The following is a 15,628-nucleotide window of genomic DNA, read 5'->3' as shown; positions in this document are numbered from 1 at the left end:
TATTTTTAGTAGAGACAGGGTTTCACCATGTTGCCCAGGGTGGTCTTGAACTCCTGACCTCAAGCGATTTGCCCACCTTGGCCTCCCAAACTCTTGGGATTACAAATATGAGCCAATGTGCCTAGTCCTCATGTGGTCTTTTAACTTGTCTAACCATCAGTTTGGGGGGAGGGAGGCATGGAAAGAGCCAGAATAGAGGACAAAAAAGGTCTTCTTTATGAGCCTGAACTTTAAATGGTTCAGGTATTTGTATCAAAGACCACAAAGTAGCACTTTAGCTACAACCAGCCCTTTGAGGATAGTGAGGGGGAAAAAAATGTGAAATTCAGTGCTTTGAGAACATTATTGCCACCACCATTTAGGTGAATATTCTATTAACCAACAATTTTTACTTAGGGAAGGTACTCAAACACATCCAACATACCTTAATTTATTCAAAGTATATAAATTAAGCAAGCTGTTCATATTATCTCTAAGATTTAAAACATTAACCTATTCAATGATCTCGCCAAAACATTAACTTTTAATTCTGTATAATGTGAGGAATTCAGTGGGGATTCTTTAAAAATGGTTATATTTGGGGGCAGGAACAACTAATTTTATTTCATTTAGAGTTAAGATATCAACAAGTTATTTTAAGTAACCAGTTTTTAAAATGCCCAAACACTACAGCAGAAGTTTGCAAGCTGCACTGACCTTCAAACAAGGGTTATGGCTATGAGGGTTATCTGACCAAGTGTTCATTAGATATGAAACACATGAGGTTTCCTAGTGAAGATAAGTGAAAAGACATTTTAACACCCACTGACACAATCTAACCCAAACTAACACTGTCCATTCCTTTGTCATATTCACCACTGTCCCTGGCTAGGACAGGCTCTAGCTATGATTTTATTAACATTACCTTAAAACGATACTGTCCAAAACTATTTCTGAGGCCACCACTCGCCTGCACAGAAAACACCGAGAAAAAACAACCAATAATTCTCCCGCTTTTTCCAACATACGTTCACCTGTTTCAGTTCCTTATTCAAGATACCCTCAACCACAGTATTGGTTTACGTATACATTTATCCTTCATTAGCCAACTGTGGAGAATATACCAGGAGCAATCATGAACCGGGAAGAACTACCATCAACTTTAAGTGGGGCCTATGTCTACCAAAATAATTAACTGGTTATTTTACTAGCACACACAAACTAACATTCGACCAGGCTTATCTGAAACCAAGTAACAATGTTCTACCCAAATTAAAAATCAAGTTTATGCATGACACTCCTTTCAACTCAGAAGATTAAATATGATGCTGGTTACAAAACAGAACACTATCAAGTTCCCCATTTTAGTAATTTGGCTTCTATAAATGCTCTTCCACACACATGTAATATAAAATAGAATTTGTTATAGCTCAGACTACATTTTAAGGAAATCTAGTTTTGTATTCTCTGAAAATAAAATATACCTCGTATAGCACATTGGTTTAAGTGCTGAACTGTGCTACATTTTTGCTGTGACATCTTAGACAAATTATCTCTTAGCCTCAGGTGCCTTGTCTACCAAATGGTGGCAATACTTGTGAGGATTAAATGACTTAATAATGTACTGTAGCACAGTCTATAATATGGTACGTGCTTAAATAAATTATTTTGCCAACATATTTCCCTTTATTAAGATGTAGTTAGTGAGCCCATTTTGCAGGTGGTTTCTTTTTCAAGCTACATTAAATTTGGGTCATATGTCAAGAGATAACCACATAAGATTATCTTAATTTCAAAATCACTCTTATTCTAGCATCTTTTAATAACTACTGTTAAAAACCAATCCTTGATTCCCATGCCTAGAATTCTACACTGCTAAGGGGAGGAAAGGGCTTTTTCATTTCCAAAACAATACTGTTACTCCACCACTAAGTCTCACTATCTTGTGCTAACAACCATGCCTGAAAACAACCTCAGTTTTCCTCCTGAAAACCAGAGTACCCCCAAAACATCAGCAAATACAGATTCATTTTGCCATCCACTTTGTCTTTAAAGCCCATTACAATTCTCCTAAAAATATTTTATCACTAGGTAAAGTAGGAAGAACATTTTTCACTGTACCCTATCTATGAAAATCTAGAGTCTGACTTTAACACAAGTTGGCAATGAAAATATTCCCCACCTCCAAAAACTGGTATGTACTGGGGAATCTTCTGACTCCCTTATCAATACTCAGAGATGGCCAAAATTTTAAATTTCCATGGGATCAAGATGCAACCAAATCCTGATTAAAAGCAAAGTAGGACATGATTATTAACCACAATGTTTAGAGGAAGATGTTCCAGCTATTTTAGACAGCTTAATCATGTCTAAAATATCAAAACTCAACAACTTCGAAAACAAGTTGTGCCTTATAACTTCATTTTTAGCATGCTTTAAACTCTACTGAACTTTGCTAAACAAAGAGGTAAAGCCTTCAAAAGTCTTAAAGAGGGGCTTAAAAGTTTCTAGTCGCTAGGTAATATGGGTAGAACAAAATTTAAGAATGAGTTTCCTTCATCAAGCAGTAGAAAGGAATGGTGTTACTTATTAAGCAATGTCATCTTCAACGTTACTTCATTCAAACAGGTAAATTATAGTCATGATTTAATTTTCTGGACTGTTTCAGAGAATATAACGTATGCAAATTAAAATGTGTGAACCTGCCTGCTAATGAAAGTAGTAAGAATAAATCCACAGATCACATCCACCTATATATAATACTGCAACAACAGCAATCTATAAAATGCAATACTGGATTGAAAGCTTCAAGTAAGCCGGGCGCAGTGGCTCAAGCCTGTAATCCCAGCACTTTGGGAGGCCGAGATGGGCGGATCATGAGGTCAGGAGATCGAGACCATCCTGGCTAACACGGTGAAACCCCGTCTCTACTAAAAATACAAAAAACTAGCAGGGCGAGGTGGCGGGTGCCTGTAGTCCCAGCTACTTGGGAGGCTGAGGCAGGAGAATGGTGTGAACCTGGGACGCGGAGCTTGCAGTGAGCCGAGATCGCGCCACTGCACTCCAGCCTGGGCAACAGCGTGAGACTCCGTCTCAAAAAAAAAAAAAAAAAAAAAAAAAAAAAAAAAAAAAAAAAAAAAAAAAGAAAGAAAGCTTCAAGTAACAAAACAGAAGATCTTACCGAAACAAAAGAACCTGGTTCATTCTTGGTAGTGCAACATAATGGGTCGTGACCTATATTATCCTTTCTGTACGGTATTCTCACATTTTGGGAATAACTGTTCACTCTACCATATGGCACAAGTTTCTGTAAGATTATTAAGAAGGTCTGAATATTCTATTAAATTTAAAGAAAAACTTAAGGACTAAAAAATAAGCTGCTGTCTGCGATTCATATTAAACTAACGTTTCTCCAGTAAACCGAAGGAGTGAGCACAAGCCCAAGTCACTGAATGGGGCCAAACTTTTAGAAGCCTCATTCCAAACAGAACTGTCCCTAATTTATTAAGAACAAAACACTAGCAAAACCAACTTGTGAACTGGGCCTTCAGTACAATTAAGCACATCCTGTTTCATAAAACAGTAATAATGAAGAGCTTGAAGGGGCCGTCATTCTAAAATTGCAAATCTACCCATAAACGACAATCCTGGGCTGGAAACCAGAATGTCAAATTCTTGTGCTGAAATCAACTTTTCACATGGCCTGAGGCAGGCCATTCTACTATTCTAAGAATGCTCAGACACACAAGTATGTAATAATGTTCCAAACACTTTTTTCTTTGGGGGGGGCACTTCCTGTAAATAAAAAGTTTCTATGACTGGGAAAGGAACAAAATAAAGTAATAAAGGAAACAGGAATACCTCTGGCACACCTTCCTCAAACGAACAACATTAAAAACAAAACACACACACACAGTTAATTTTAATCTAGCCTACTCTTCCCACAATGGACACACCTACAGTTTCTTATCAAAATGTACAAGACTCAAAGCTCATTTAATTCAATTCTGAATCTCACTCAACAAGCATCAAGTACATTAGAAGCCTCTCTACAGCGATATCCCCACCAGTTTCAGATAAATGCCAGCAGGGACTCTGTAGTTATGACTTCTATCAAACGACCTCCTGATCCATATTTCTCCTGGACATACACATGCAGATTCATTAACCAAAACCTACCCAACACTCCTTACATCGCGCATACGTTGGCATTTTCAGTCTATAGGTGGGTCCTGGAACAGCTAAAACCAGGAAGCTCCAGGGTAATTAGAGGACTTGGGAGAAGTCATCTTGGGACAGGTGGAAAACCCAGAGCAATCACGAATCAGAAACAAGCTGTCCCTGACCACCTCTGCTTCCCGTCCCATCCAAACTTCACCCACCCGGGTTTCAGAAGCCCAGGAGGGAGAGGCCATTTTAATGAGGCCTGGCTGAGGAACGAAGGGAGAAGAGGAAATCAGGGAAGGGCGTTGGGAAAGGAAGGCCGAGCACTTTGCCACAATAGTACCCGAGTCGGATGGCAGCACCTGGAGCCCGAAGAGGGAGGAGCTGGACTTAAGGGCCCAGGAGGGGTAAAAAGTAGCGGTGGCCTACCACGAGGGGGGCCGAGTGATCTAAACCCGGGGAGCGCGGGCCCCTTACCCCCATGCGGGGAAAGGACCCCTTCTTGGGCCAACCGCACCGACCCTCGCCCCTGGGTCAGGGGCTACTACCCAGAGATCCAGAAGGCGGGAGTTGGCTAGTGCCTGGTTCTCCTCATCTGGCCATGCGGCGCGGGGGCGTCCATCCTGAGGGGTCCGGGAACCAAGAGGGCACGGGGGGTGCCGGACGCGGCGCTCACCCGCGGGCCGCCTCCAAGCTCTTAATGAGCTTCTTGATCTTCCAGATCTCCACGTTCCTGTCGGCAGCACTGGGGTCGTCCGCCATCTTCTCGCCTCCTCCTCCCTAGAGCGGCCCGGCGGGGCCCGGAGACACCAAGACCACAGAGTTAGCGCCGCCGCTGGGGCAGAGCGGCCCCCTTCCTCGCCACCCCCGAGAGGCCCTCTCCTCCCGCCCGGCGCAGCTCGCCACAGAGGTCGCCGGCCTTTCCCTCCCCGTACCTTACCTAAGGGCCCAGTCCTGGGCGGCAGCGGCTGCTCCTCCCCGGCGGCGGCTCCGCGGCGGCGGCGGCTCTGACGTAGGACACCGGCTCCCTCTCTCCAAGCAGCTGCATGTGTTGCAATCCGCTCACATGGGGCCTGTGACATCACTTCCTCCGCCAGGGGCGGAGTGGAAGGCGGCGGGCGGAAGGGAGGGGGCCGGTGCGAGTGAGGAGAAGCTCTGCGTCCGCCGCGACTTCTCATTGGCTCTCTGCCCCGCAGCCTACAATGAACCTGCCGATTGGCCGCAGCTGGGTCCGCGCTGTCTTGTGAGGTAGAGGCTGGGGGGGTGGGAGGTGCCACCTTTCTTCCGGCCCGGCAATCCGAGAGGAGGAAGCGGGCGGAAGCCGGTGGCTCTCGCGAGTTTATTGAGAGCCCCCCCCCCCCCCCCCCCCCCCCCGTCAGGCTCGAATGGGGGTGGTTCTTAAAGAGAGACGACCGGGGTCGTCGTCTTTTCAGTCCCTTTTCCATTAATAGGATGGACATCTGAGGCTTTGTGACGCGAAGCTAGGCACTTGGACCCGACGCGCGGTTTGAAGCTTGAGAAGCCGCGAAGAAGCGCCTCGCGCCCAGCGGCTTCTTCGCTGACGAAGTGCTGCGGTCTGCGTGCGTCACGGCTGCGCGGAATAGTGTGGAGGAATCCTGGCCAGTAGGTCTGGATGAGGAGCCTGCCTCCGGGCGGTCTGGGACCCTCACCTGCAGGGGCGAAAGAGGCCTGTTTTCTCTCGCCCCGGAGCTAGGACGGGCTCACTTTGGACTTAGAACTTTATGGGGTGGAAGACAGCGGGGGCTGCCTGAGCTTGGAGACCTGAGGTATCTGACCCCATGTATGGTTTGGCCTGAGCCGTTGAGAACGGAGGTGGAGAGAGTTGAAATAAAATGGGCATCCACATACGGTTAGAACTTTATCTTTTTGAGTTAGGATTTTTAGGTGGCTACTTTGTCACCTCGTCTGGGTTCAAATATTGAGCCCAGACCGTGTGCTGGACCCTGTTTTCCTGGGGATACAGAGGTGAACCAAACAGATGACAGTACTTACCCCTCATGGAGCTTGTAGTCGATTGGGTTTCTAACCGTTTGTGATTTTATATTTTTTGTAGTAAAATAACTACACACATGCTTCAGTACTTCAGGGTGCTCTGAGAGTGTATGGCGGGGACGCACCTCTGAAATGAGACCCAAAAGGTGAGTAAGAGTTTGTCAGGAGGAAGCAGAACACAGTTGAGAAATACAGAAACGCCAGTGTGCTGGCACAGTCAGGGACGGGGAGAGAGGTTTGAAGGAGCAGCAGGGGAAGAGATCATGTAGGGCCTTTTAAGCCAGATTCAGAAGTTTGGTTTCTTTCAAGAACAGTGGGTAGTTTAAAGCGTTTAGAGCCCTGGTTTGGACTGGAGAGAGCACAGGAGAAGCTCAGAGACCATTTTGGCTGCTTCATTATCATGTGAGAGATGATTTTCTCTTACACTAGAGTGCTGACAGTGCAGATAGAAGTGAATGAAGGGCCTGATACAGTGGCCAGCGGCTGTAATCTCAGCACTTTGGGAGGCCAAAGGGAGGATCGCTTGAGCCCGGGAGTTTGCGAGCAGCGTGGGCAACATGGCAAGATTCCGTCTCTACAAAAAGTACAAAAAATTAGCTGGATGTGGTGGCCCGCGCCTGTAGTCCCAGCTACTTGGGAGGTTGAGGTGGGAGGACCCCTTGAACCCAGGAATTCGAGGCTGCAGTGAACTGAGATCGCACCACTGCACTCCAGCCTGGGTGACAGAGCAAGACCTTGTCTCAAGGGGAGAAAAAAAAAAGGGGTGAATAGGACTGAATGATGGATTAGATGAGGAAAACCAAGAATGGTTCCCAGAGTACTGAAGTGGTGACATTTACTGAGGTGGGAAAGGTGAGGAGCAAGTGTTGGGGGATGATTGGGAATTTCATCTTGGGCCTGTTAAGTTTGAGATTGCTTATGAGACATGTAAGTGGTGATGTCAATCATGTGCTTTCATTTGTATGGTCTTTGAATACTTTTTTCGTGTGTTATAAAGTTTGTCCACACTTTGAAGATGGGGGTATGACCTCCATTTCATACATGGGGAAACTGAGGCAAAGAAAAGTGAAAGGGACCTGTTCAGAGTCCCACAGCTAGTTTATGGCTTCCCGACTCCATGTTTGGTGTCCAGTGTATTATACAGTGACCCTATTACCTATATTTTCATAGGGTGGGGACACGGTCATACTTCTCTCCCCCAGGAAATGAATCTCAGGTTGGAACCTCTTCTTTGGGAACCTCTTCCATTTTGTAGTTTTTGGCATATGTTCACTTGTTATATAATATTGTACTCCTGCTGTGTGTGTGTCATCCACTGTGTTTAGTAGTGAACGGAGGGGCTGCCTTAGTCTTAAACACTACTTACTAACTAGGAATCAACTGTGTCCAAGGTTTTCCTTCATTCCTCTTGCCCTATTTCCATATTAGATTGTCCTACTCTACCCTTCCTGTTCTCTTTTTTGTTTTGTTTTGTTTTGTTTTGAAGACGGAGTCTCGCTCTGTTGCCCAGGCTGGAGTGCAGTGGCATGATCTTGGCTCACTGCAACCTCCACCTCCCGGGTTCAAGTGATTCTCCTGCGGCAGCCTCCTGAGTAGCTGGGACTACAGGCGGGTGCCACCACACCCAGCTAATTTTTTGTATTTTCAGTAGAGAAGGGGTTTCACCGTGTTAGCCAGGATGGTCTTGATCCCCTGACCTCGTGATCTGCCTGCCTTGGCCTCCCAAAGTGCTGGGATTACAGGTGTGAGCCACCACGCCTGGCCAATTTTTTTTTTTTTTTTAAATAGGAGAGACAGGGTTTCACCATGTAGGCCAGGCTGGTCTTGAACTCCTGACCTCAGAAGATCCGCCTGCCTCCGCTTCCCAAAATGTTGGGATTACAGGCGTGAGCCACCACACCTGGCCTCCTCTTCGTTTTGATGTTTGTGTTTACAGCATTGCTTCAGGTCCATGCTTGAAGGCTTTCTTCTGTGTGATTCAGCCTGAAGTAAGCATGATGACATCCCAAGTAGGACTGCTGTTTGTCAGTCTCTGAATTTCTTATTTCTTAGACAATTGCAGGTCCAGGTAGCCCCAAAAGCTCTTGGCCTAGTTGCTGCAGATTCACCATCTCTGCATTTAGAATTAGAAATCAGTGCATTAAAAGCAAAAGCTGGGATAGTTATCTACCTGAAGAGATTTGGGAGGTATGGAGCACGGATGGTAGTGCCTGCATCAAGGCTTTTTAAATGGGACCATGACGATACATTGTTGAGGAGGAATGTTCTGTGATATAAAAGTGATACAGATTTTTCAAACTCCTAAATGGTGAGAACAGAATATATAAACTCTCTAAGCACACAGATTGTCTGAAAAATAAAGACATTGTTCTGTATGATCTCAGAACTTCCTCCTCAGCTCAAACAATAACAAAGTTAGATATTGGGATATAGGTGATGTTCCTTGCCAATTAGGTGGGGGTAGGTAAGTTTTTCTTTCGTTTTTTTTTTTTTTTTTTTGATTCAGGGTCTCACTGTTGCCCAGGCTGGAGTACAGTGGTGCAATAATGACTAACTGCAACCTCGACCCCAGGGCTTAAGTGATCCTTCCACCTCAGCCTCCCTAGTAGCTGGGACCACAGGCATAGACCGTGATGCCTGGCTAATTTTTGTATTTTTAGTAGAGATGGGGTGTCACCATGTTGCCCAGGCTGATCTCGAACTCCTGACCCCACGTGACCCACCTGCCTCAGCCTCCCAAAGTGCTTGGGATTGCAGGCCTGTTATGTTTTGATGTTGAAAGCAGAAATAAGTCTTTGTGCTTAGAGAGACCTGGTCTCTACAAAAAGAAGAAAAAAAAAATCAACCAGGCACAGCAGCATGTGCCACTAGTCCCAGCTACTGAGGAGGCTGAGGCAGGAAGATCACTGGAGCCCAGGAGTTTGAAGTTGCAGTGAGCTGTGATCACTGCACTCCAGCCTGGATGAGAGAGCAAGACCCTTTCCCCCTAAAAATAGCTACAGAATGAGGTTATTGGTTACTAATGTGAAGATAAGTTTAAGAGTAACGAAGATAGACCACACACAGTGACTGATGCCTGTAATCCTAGGACCTTGGGAGGCCAAAGCAGGAGGATTGCTTGAACTCAGGAGTTGGAGTACAGACTGAGCAACCTAGCGAGACCTCATCTATACTACAAAATTTAGCTGGGCATGGTGGTGCACACCTGTAGTCCCTAGCTACTCAGGAGGATCACTGGAGTTCAGAGAAAAGAAAAAAAAAAGAGTAGCCAAGATGAAGGAAGGGATGGTTGTGGTGAGATTTGCTAAAGGGCTATCTTTGACTCTTCTGGAAGTCAGTATGGTTGTTAGAGGAAAGTTTTCTCTCTTTTTTTTTTTTTGAGACGTAGTCTTGTTCTGTCATCCAGGCTGGAGTCAGTGGCGCGATCTCAGTTTACTGCAACCTCTGCCTCCCGGGTTCAAGGGAGTGATTCTCCTGCCTCAGCCTCCTGAGTTGCTGGGACTACAGGTACGCACCACCACGCCCGGCTAATTTTTGTATTTTTAGTAGAGATGGGGTTTCACCATATTGGCCATGCTGGTCTGGAACTCCTGACCTTGTGATCCACCTGCCTCGGCCTCCCAAAGTGCTGGGATTACAGGTGTGAGCCACTGCGCCTGGCCAGGATATAAGTTACAATAAATGAAGACCTAAGCTGTAGTAGTACAACATAAAACAAGATTTAAGGTTTTTATAAATTGACCTAGGACAAGTTGTTTATGGAGTGCAGTGTGTGTGAAAGGGACTTGGAATGGGCAAGTGTAAGGTATCCTTTGTTCCCCTGTGGACACCTAGTGGTGAAATGTAATTCTTCAGTTGGAGGGGGGACTGCAGCTAAGGAATGACAGTTTCCTCTCTAGAGGATCAGACATCTTTACATGAATTTGTAGTCTTGTTAAATTAAGCAGATACTGGCCATTAATGCTTTACTCTGTAATGATTTCCTCCTTAAGAAAATAAGGCCCATGGAGAACTAAAACTTAGTTTTTCTCATTCTCTCAGTATAAAAAAGGTGTGTGTGTGTGAGAATACCTGTTCTAGGGAGAGCTCATTAGCTGGGGTCTACCTCTAGCATATAAGAGTATTTATAGGGAGAGCCTGAACCCTGCCCTTGACCCACCTGAAGAGGCAAGTGCTTAATTCTGCCAGTTGCCAGTGGTGCCTTGTTTGACTCAATAGAGACACCTGTAGAATAGCTAGACAGAGGCTAATCTTTTAGTTGAATTCCATAAATATTTATTGCATGCCACTTTTTTGGTCCAGCACTGAGACAAGTGCTGAAAATTTTTAGATGTAATTCAGTTCTTATATTTATGGTCTTCCGTGGAGGTGCAGGGGAGACAGGGATGTTAAATAAGTAAGATAACAGATAAAGTAAGTAGTTGTTTCTTGGACTGAAGCAGAAATGAACAAGGTGAGCCTGGAACATCTTGTTATATCAGTAAGCAAAGAAAGTAACAGACTACTGGGGTTTTGTCAAAAGGATTTAAGAGCCAACAGGAAGAGGCTCTCACGCCAAGGTTAGAACAATTTGAGTATCACTAAGAAAAGTTGCAATGAAGTGAAACATAAAAATAAGTTGAAATCCATGAGTTCACAGTGACAACCAAGAAACCTAATTTCCCCACTTTTGATTATGGAACTAATTGTGAAAACTAGTAAATTAAGGAAAAGAGCTGAGCATTTAACTGGTCTTCCCTTATATATATAGTTACATTGCAGTGTAACGTGGTACTTGTTAAAAGGGGAATTTTCTTACTATAGAGGTATTCCAACTAAAAATGAAAAGACAGAAGTAAAATAATAGACCTTTAATGAAATTAGAGATTTCGGTAATGATCATCAGTGGCTACTAACATGACAAAAGAGCCAACTGAAATTATGTTTGGAATTCATATGTTAATATTTTAAATTCTGATGGCAGTACACATCACCTATTGTAGAAAAATGAAACAGCCTGGGTGAAAGGCTCATACTTGTAATCCCAGTGCTTTGGGAGGCCAAGGTGGGAAGATCACTTGGCTCAAGGAGTTTGAGACCAGCCCGAACAATATACATAGCAAGGGTGCCATTTCTACAAAAATCATTTTAAACTAGCTGTGTGTGGTGGTGAGCACCTGTAGTCCTAGCTGCTTGGGAGGGTGAGGCAGGAGGATTGCTTGGGCTCAGGAGTTTGAGGTTACAGTGAGCTATGATAGCACCACCACACTCCAGCCTGGGGAACAGAGTGAGATCCTATGTCAAAAAAACTGAACTTGAATTGGATTAAATGGGACAAAGGAATACATTAAATTACATCACAGGGAAGCAATTAGTAAAATCTAGAATGTAGGAGACGCTACGGGACCAGTGGTCCAGTTTCTAAAATAAATTGCAAAGGGGAAAAAAGGCAGGGAAGCCTAAATTGAAAGGAACTTGGACATGTCAAACAATGTGGGTGTGACCCTTGGTTCCTGACTCAGATAAACTTTAAAGTTATGAGACTATTGGGAAAAGCATACTCTTTTTTGCTATAAAGATGTTAAAAGGTGTGACAATGATATATTTTGTAGTATAATCCTTTTAGAAGTATATACTTTGAGTCAGTTGGGTGCAATGTCTCACGCCTGTAATCCCAGCACTTTGGGAGGCCGAGGCGGGCAGATCATGGTCAGGAGATCGAGACCATTCTGGCTAACACGGTGAAACTCTGTCTCTACTAAAAAATACAACAAAACAAAACAAAAAACAAAGCCAGGCATGGTGGCGGGCGCCTGTAGTCCCAGCTATTCAGGAGGCTGAGGCAGGAGAATGGCGTGAACCTGGGAGGCGGAGCTTGCAGTGAGCAGAGATTGTGCCACTGCATTCCAGCCTGGGCAACAGAGCAAGACTCCGTGTCAAAAAAAAAAAAAGTATATACTTTGAGTCAAATTATGAATTCTAGAATTTGCTTCAGAATAATCCAGAAGGTAGGGAAAAATGTCATAAAAGAGATGAAGGCCAGGCACAGTGGCTCACACCTGTAAGCACTTTGGGAGGCTGAGGTGGACGGATCACTTGAGCTCTAGAGTTTGAGACCAGCCTGGCCAACATGGCAAAACCCTGTCTCTACTAAAAATACAACAATTAGCTGGGTGTGGTGGTACATGCCTGTAACCCCAGCTACTACTTGGGAGGCTGAGGCAGGAGAATCGCTTGAACCTGGGAGGCAGAGGTTACAGTGAGCTGAGATTGTGCCACTGCACTCTAGTCTGAGACTAGTCTCAAGACTGCAAAAAAACAAAAAAGAACAAAAAGATGAAGTTGCTAAATGGAACATTAAGATGTTAAAAAATAAGAGCGTAGGGACGGGTGCCGTGGCTCATGCCTATAATCCCAGCACTTTGGGAGGCCAAGGCGTGCAGATCATCTGAGCTCAGGAGTTTGACACCAGCCTGGGCAACACAGTAAAACCCTGTCTCTACTAAAAATACAAAAAATTAGCCAGGTTTGGTAGCGTGCGCTTGTAGTCCCAGCTACTCCAGAGGCTGAGGCAGGAGAATCGCTTGACCCTGGAAGGCGGAGGATGCAGTGACCTGAGATCGTGCCACTGCACTTCAGCCTGGGCAACAAAGCGAGACTCCAGCTCAAAAAGAAAAAAAAAAAAAAAAGAGCATAAGAAGTTGAGTGAAATGATCTGTGTGAGCTGAGTGGGGAAGGTATACCAAGGAGGTAGATGGTAGACCAAGGATGCTAAATAAATGCACAGGATTGAGGGGATGGCAAATGGCAAAGGGGTGACCGGTAGGATATGACTTGAAGCCATTTAAGCTAGTAAATTTTCCATGTAATGGTTAACCCTCTTTGGGACAGACTCCAAGGAACCAGTGAAAGCGATGGACCACCTTCCTAAAAATAATCAATATTCACAATCTTGCACTTTATATAATCAGTCCCTTATGGACTCTCCACCCCACACCCCCATCACCTTTGACCCTAATCTTCACTTTCTCAGTCAGGGGTTTCAACAATCTGTTTAAGAGCCTGTGAGTTTGGCAGAATATTTTACTTTCCCATTCCTGATTGCAGTGATGATGCCTACATTAAAGGCTGGTTTGATGTTCAGCTGCAGTCTTTAGTATCAAGACAGATTACCTGACCTGCTGTAACAAAAATGGCTCCTTCTCATAGGTTTAACTATAAGAAATTGGTGATATTCAATTGTTTATCTACTCAAATGCCTGTTTCAGCAATTCTGTAATTGCTAAAGTAAAGCTCCTGCATGCTGTTCAGAGTGCAGGGCACCCTATAGCTCCTTTATCTGTTCCCAGGGCTTTCACTCATTTTGTGTTCTGATACTAGAGGTGGGGAAAGGGAGAAGACAAAGCCCTTACAAAGTGGCCTTATGAGCCGGGCACGGTGGCTCATGCCTGTAATTCCAGCACTTGGGAGGCCGAGGCGGCGGATTACGAGGTCAGGAGTTCAAGACCAGCCTCACCAAGATGGTGAAACCCCCGTCTCTACTAAAAATTCAAAATTTAGCCGGGTGTGGTAGGACGCACCTGTAATCCCAGCTACTCAGGAGGCTAAGGCAGCAGAATCGCTTGAGCCTGGGAGGCAGAGGTTGCAGTGAGCCAAGATTTCACTATTACACTCCAGCCTGGGTGACAGACACTGTCTCAAAAAAACAAAACAAAAAACCTGGCCTTATGACCAGAGAAGAGAATAGAGTTGCAATGGTATCTGAAGTGGTGAAGGGTCTCTTGAATATTGGTTATTTCCAAAATTTGAATTGTTTCTTCATACCCAGTCTTCTCATGCACTGTTTGAAAGAACTTGCTTTTATTTCTGCTGCTCCATCTTGCTGTAGTCACTACTATAAATGTTATGTGGATCAAAGAAATGCGACGTCTTGATTTCCCTGAGAATTGACACATTATGTACACATGTATGTAGTATTTCTACTGATAATGTATACCTCACTCAACACAAATAATCAGGCTGGGCACTGTGTCTCATGCTTGTAATCCCACCACTTTGGGAGGCTGAGGTGGGATTGCTTGAGGTCAGGAGTGTGAGACCCTGTCTCTACCAAAAAAAAAAAAAAAAAAAATGAGCCTGGCATAGTAGCGTGCGCCTGTGGTCCCAGCCACTCCACAGGCTGAGGTGAGAGGATCACTTGAGATCGAGAGGTTGAGGCTGAAGTTAGCTGTGATGGCACCACTGTACTCCAGCCTGTATGACAGAGTGAGACCCTGCCTCAAAAGAAAAAGACATATATAAGCCAGGTGTGGTGGTGTGCACCTGTAGTCCTAACTACTTGGGAGGCTGAGGCAGGAGGATTGCTTGAGCCCAGGAGTTTGAGGTTGCAGTGAGCTATGAATGCACCACTGCACTATAGCCTGGGTGACAGCAAGACCCTGTCTCAAAAAACAACATAACAAAAGGAGGCCGGGTGCGGTGGCTTACGCCTGTAATCCCAGCACTCAGGGAGGCTGAAGCCGGTGGATCACCTTAGGTCAGGAGTCTGAGACCAGCCTAGCCAACAAGGTGAAACCGCATCTCTACTGAAAATACAAAAATTACACTGGGCACAGTGACTCAAGCCTGTAATCCCAGCACTTTGGGAGGGCGAGGGGAGTGGATCACCTGAGGTCAGAGGTTCAAGACCAGTTGGACAACATGGTGAAACCTGTTTCTACTAAAAGTCCAAAATTAGCTGGTTGTGGTGGCAGGGTGCCTGTAATCCCAGCTACTAGGGAGGCTGAGGCAGGAGAATTGGCTTGAACCTGGGAGGTGGAGGTTACAACTGAGATCGCACCACTGCACTTCAGCCTGGGCAACAGGAGACTGTCTCAAAAAAAAAAAAAAAAAATTAGCTGGGTGTGGTGGTGGGCACCTTTACACAAGAGGCTGAGGCAGGAGAATTGCTTGAACCCAGGATGCAGAGGTTGAAGCTGCAGTGAGCCAAGGTCACACCACTGCAATCCAGCCTGGGCAACAGAGAAAGACTCCATCTCAAAACAAAAACTAAAAAAAAAAATAAAATACATAAAGTAACAAACCCCAAAACAGGAGGTTGGTGTAAGAGGGATACCGTAAGTTCTTGGGACCTAAGCAAGTACTTACAATCACAAAAGGGAGGCTCTACTAAAGAATAAAACCAATCATTTCTTTTTGCCTTTTGTGATAGTTAATTGTGTGTCAGTTTGGCCATTGATGCCATTTAACTGGTTAAACATTTGTCTGTCTCCAGAAGAGATTAGTATTGAATTGGAGATTGCTCTGCTTTGATGTGAGTGGACATCATCTAATCAGTTAAGGGCCCATATAGAACTGCCAGAGCTAAGACATCCATATTCTAACTTTGGACTAGGACACCATTGTGTTCCTGGTTGCTGCAATTTTACCCCAACAGCTTTCCCAGCAGTGGATTGTGGGTGGAATTTGGCCTTCATAATTGTGTGAGCCAATA

At 44.9% G+C, this 15,628-nt stretch overlaps 1 protein-coding gene across 1 annotated transcript in view; it reads right to left on the bottom strand.

Moving 5' to 3' along the window:
- Positions 1 to 5,282, bottom strand: part of ETF1 (eukaryotic translation termination factor 1) — a 37,171-nt gene extending 31,889 nt beyond the window's left edge. The window contains exons 1-2 of the mRNA XM_050792975.1: positions 5,084 to 5,282; positions 4,820 to 4,923 (exon numbers count right to left, since the gene is read on the bottom strand). Of these exons, the coding sequence (XP_050648932.1) occupies positions 4,820 to 4,905 (86 nt within the window). The 5' untranslated portion in view covers positions 4,906 to 4,923; positions 5,084 to 5,282. The remainder of the gene's footprint in view (positions 1 to 4,819; positions 4,924 to 5,083) is intronic.
- Positions 5,283 to 15,628: the final 10,346 nt, after the last annotated feature.

Source organism: Macaca thibetana, chromosome 6 (genome assembly GCF_024542745.1).
Source record: "Macaca thibetana thibetana isolate TM-01 chromosome 6, ASM2454274v1, whole genome shotgun sequence".
In the NCBI taxonomy this organism is placed as follows: Eukaryota; Metazoa; Chordata; class Mammalia; order Primates; family Cercopithecidae; genus Macaca; species Macaca thibetana.
This window is presented reverse-complemented; position numbering and strand designations above follow the sequence as displayed.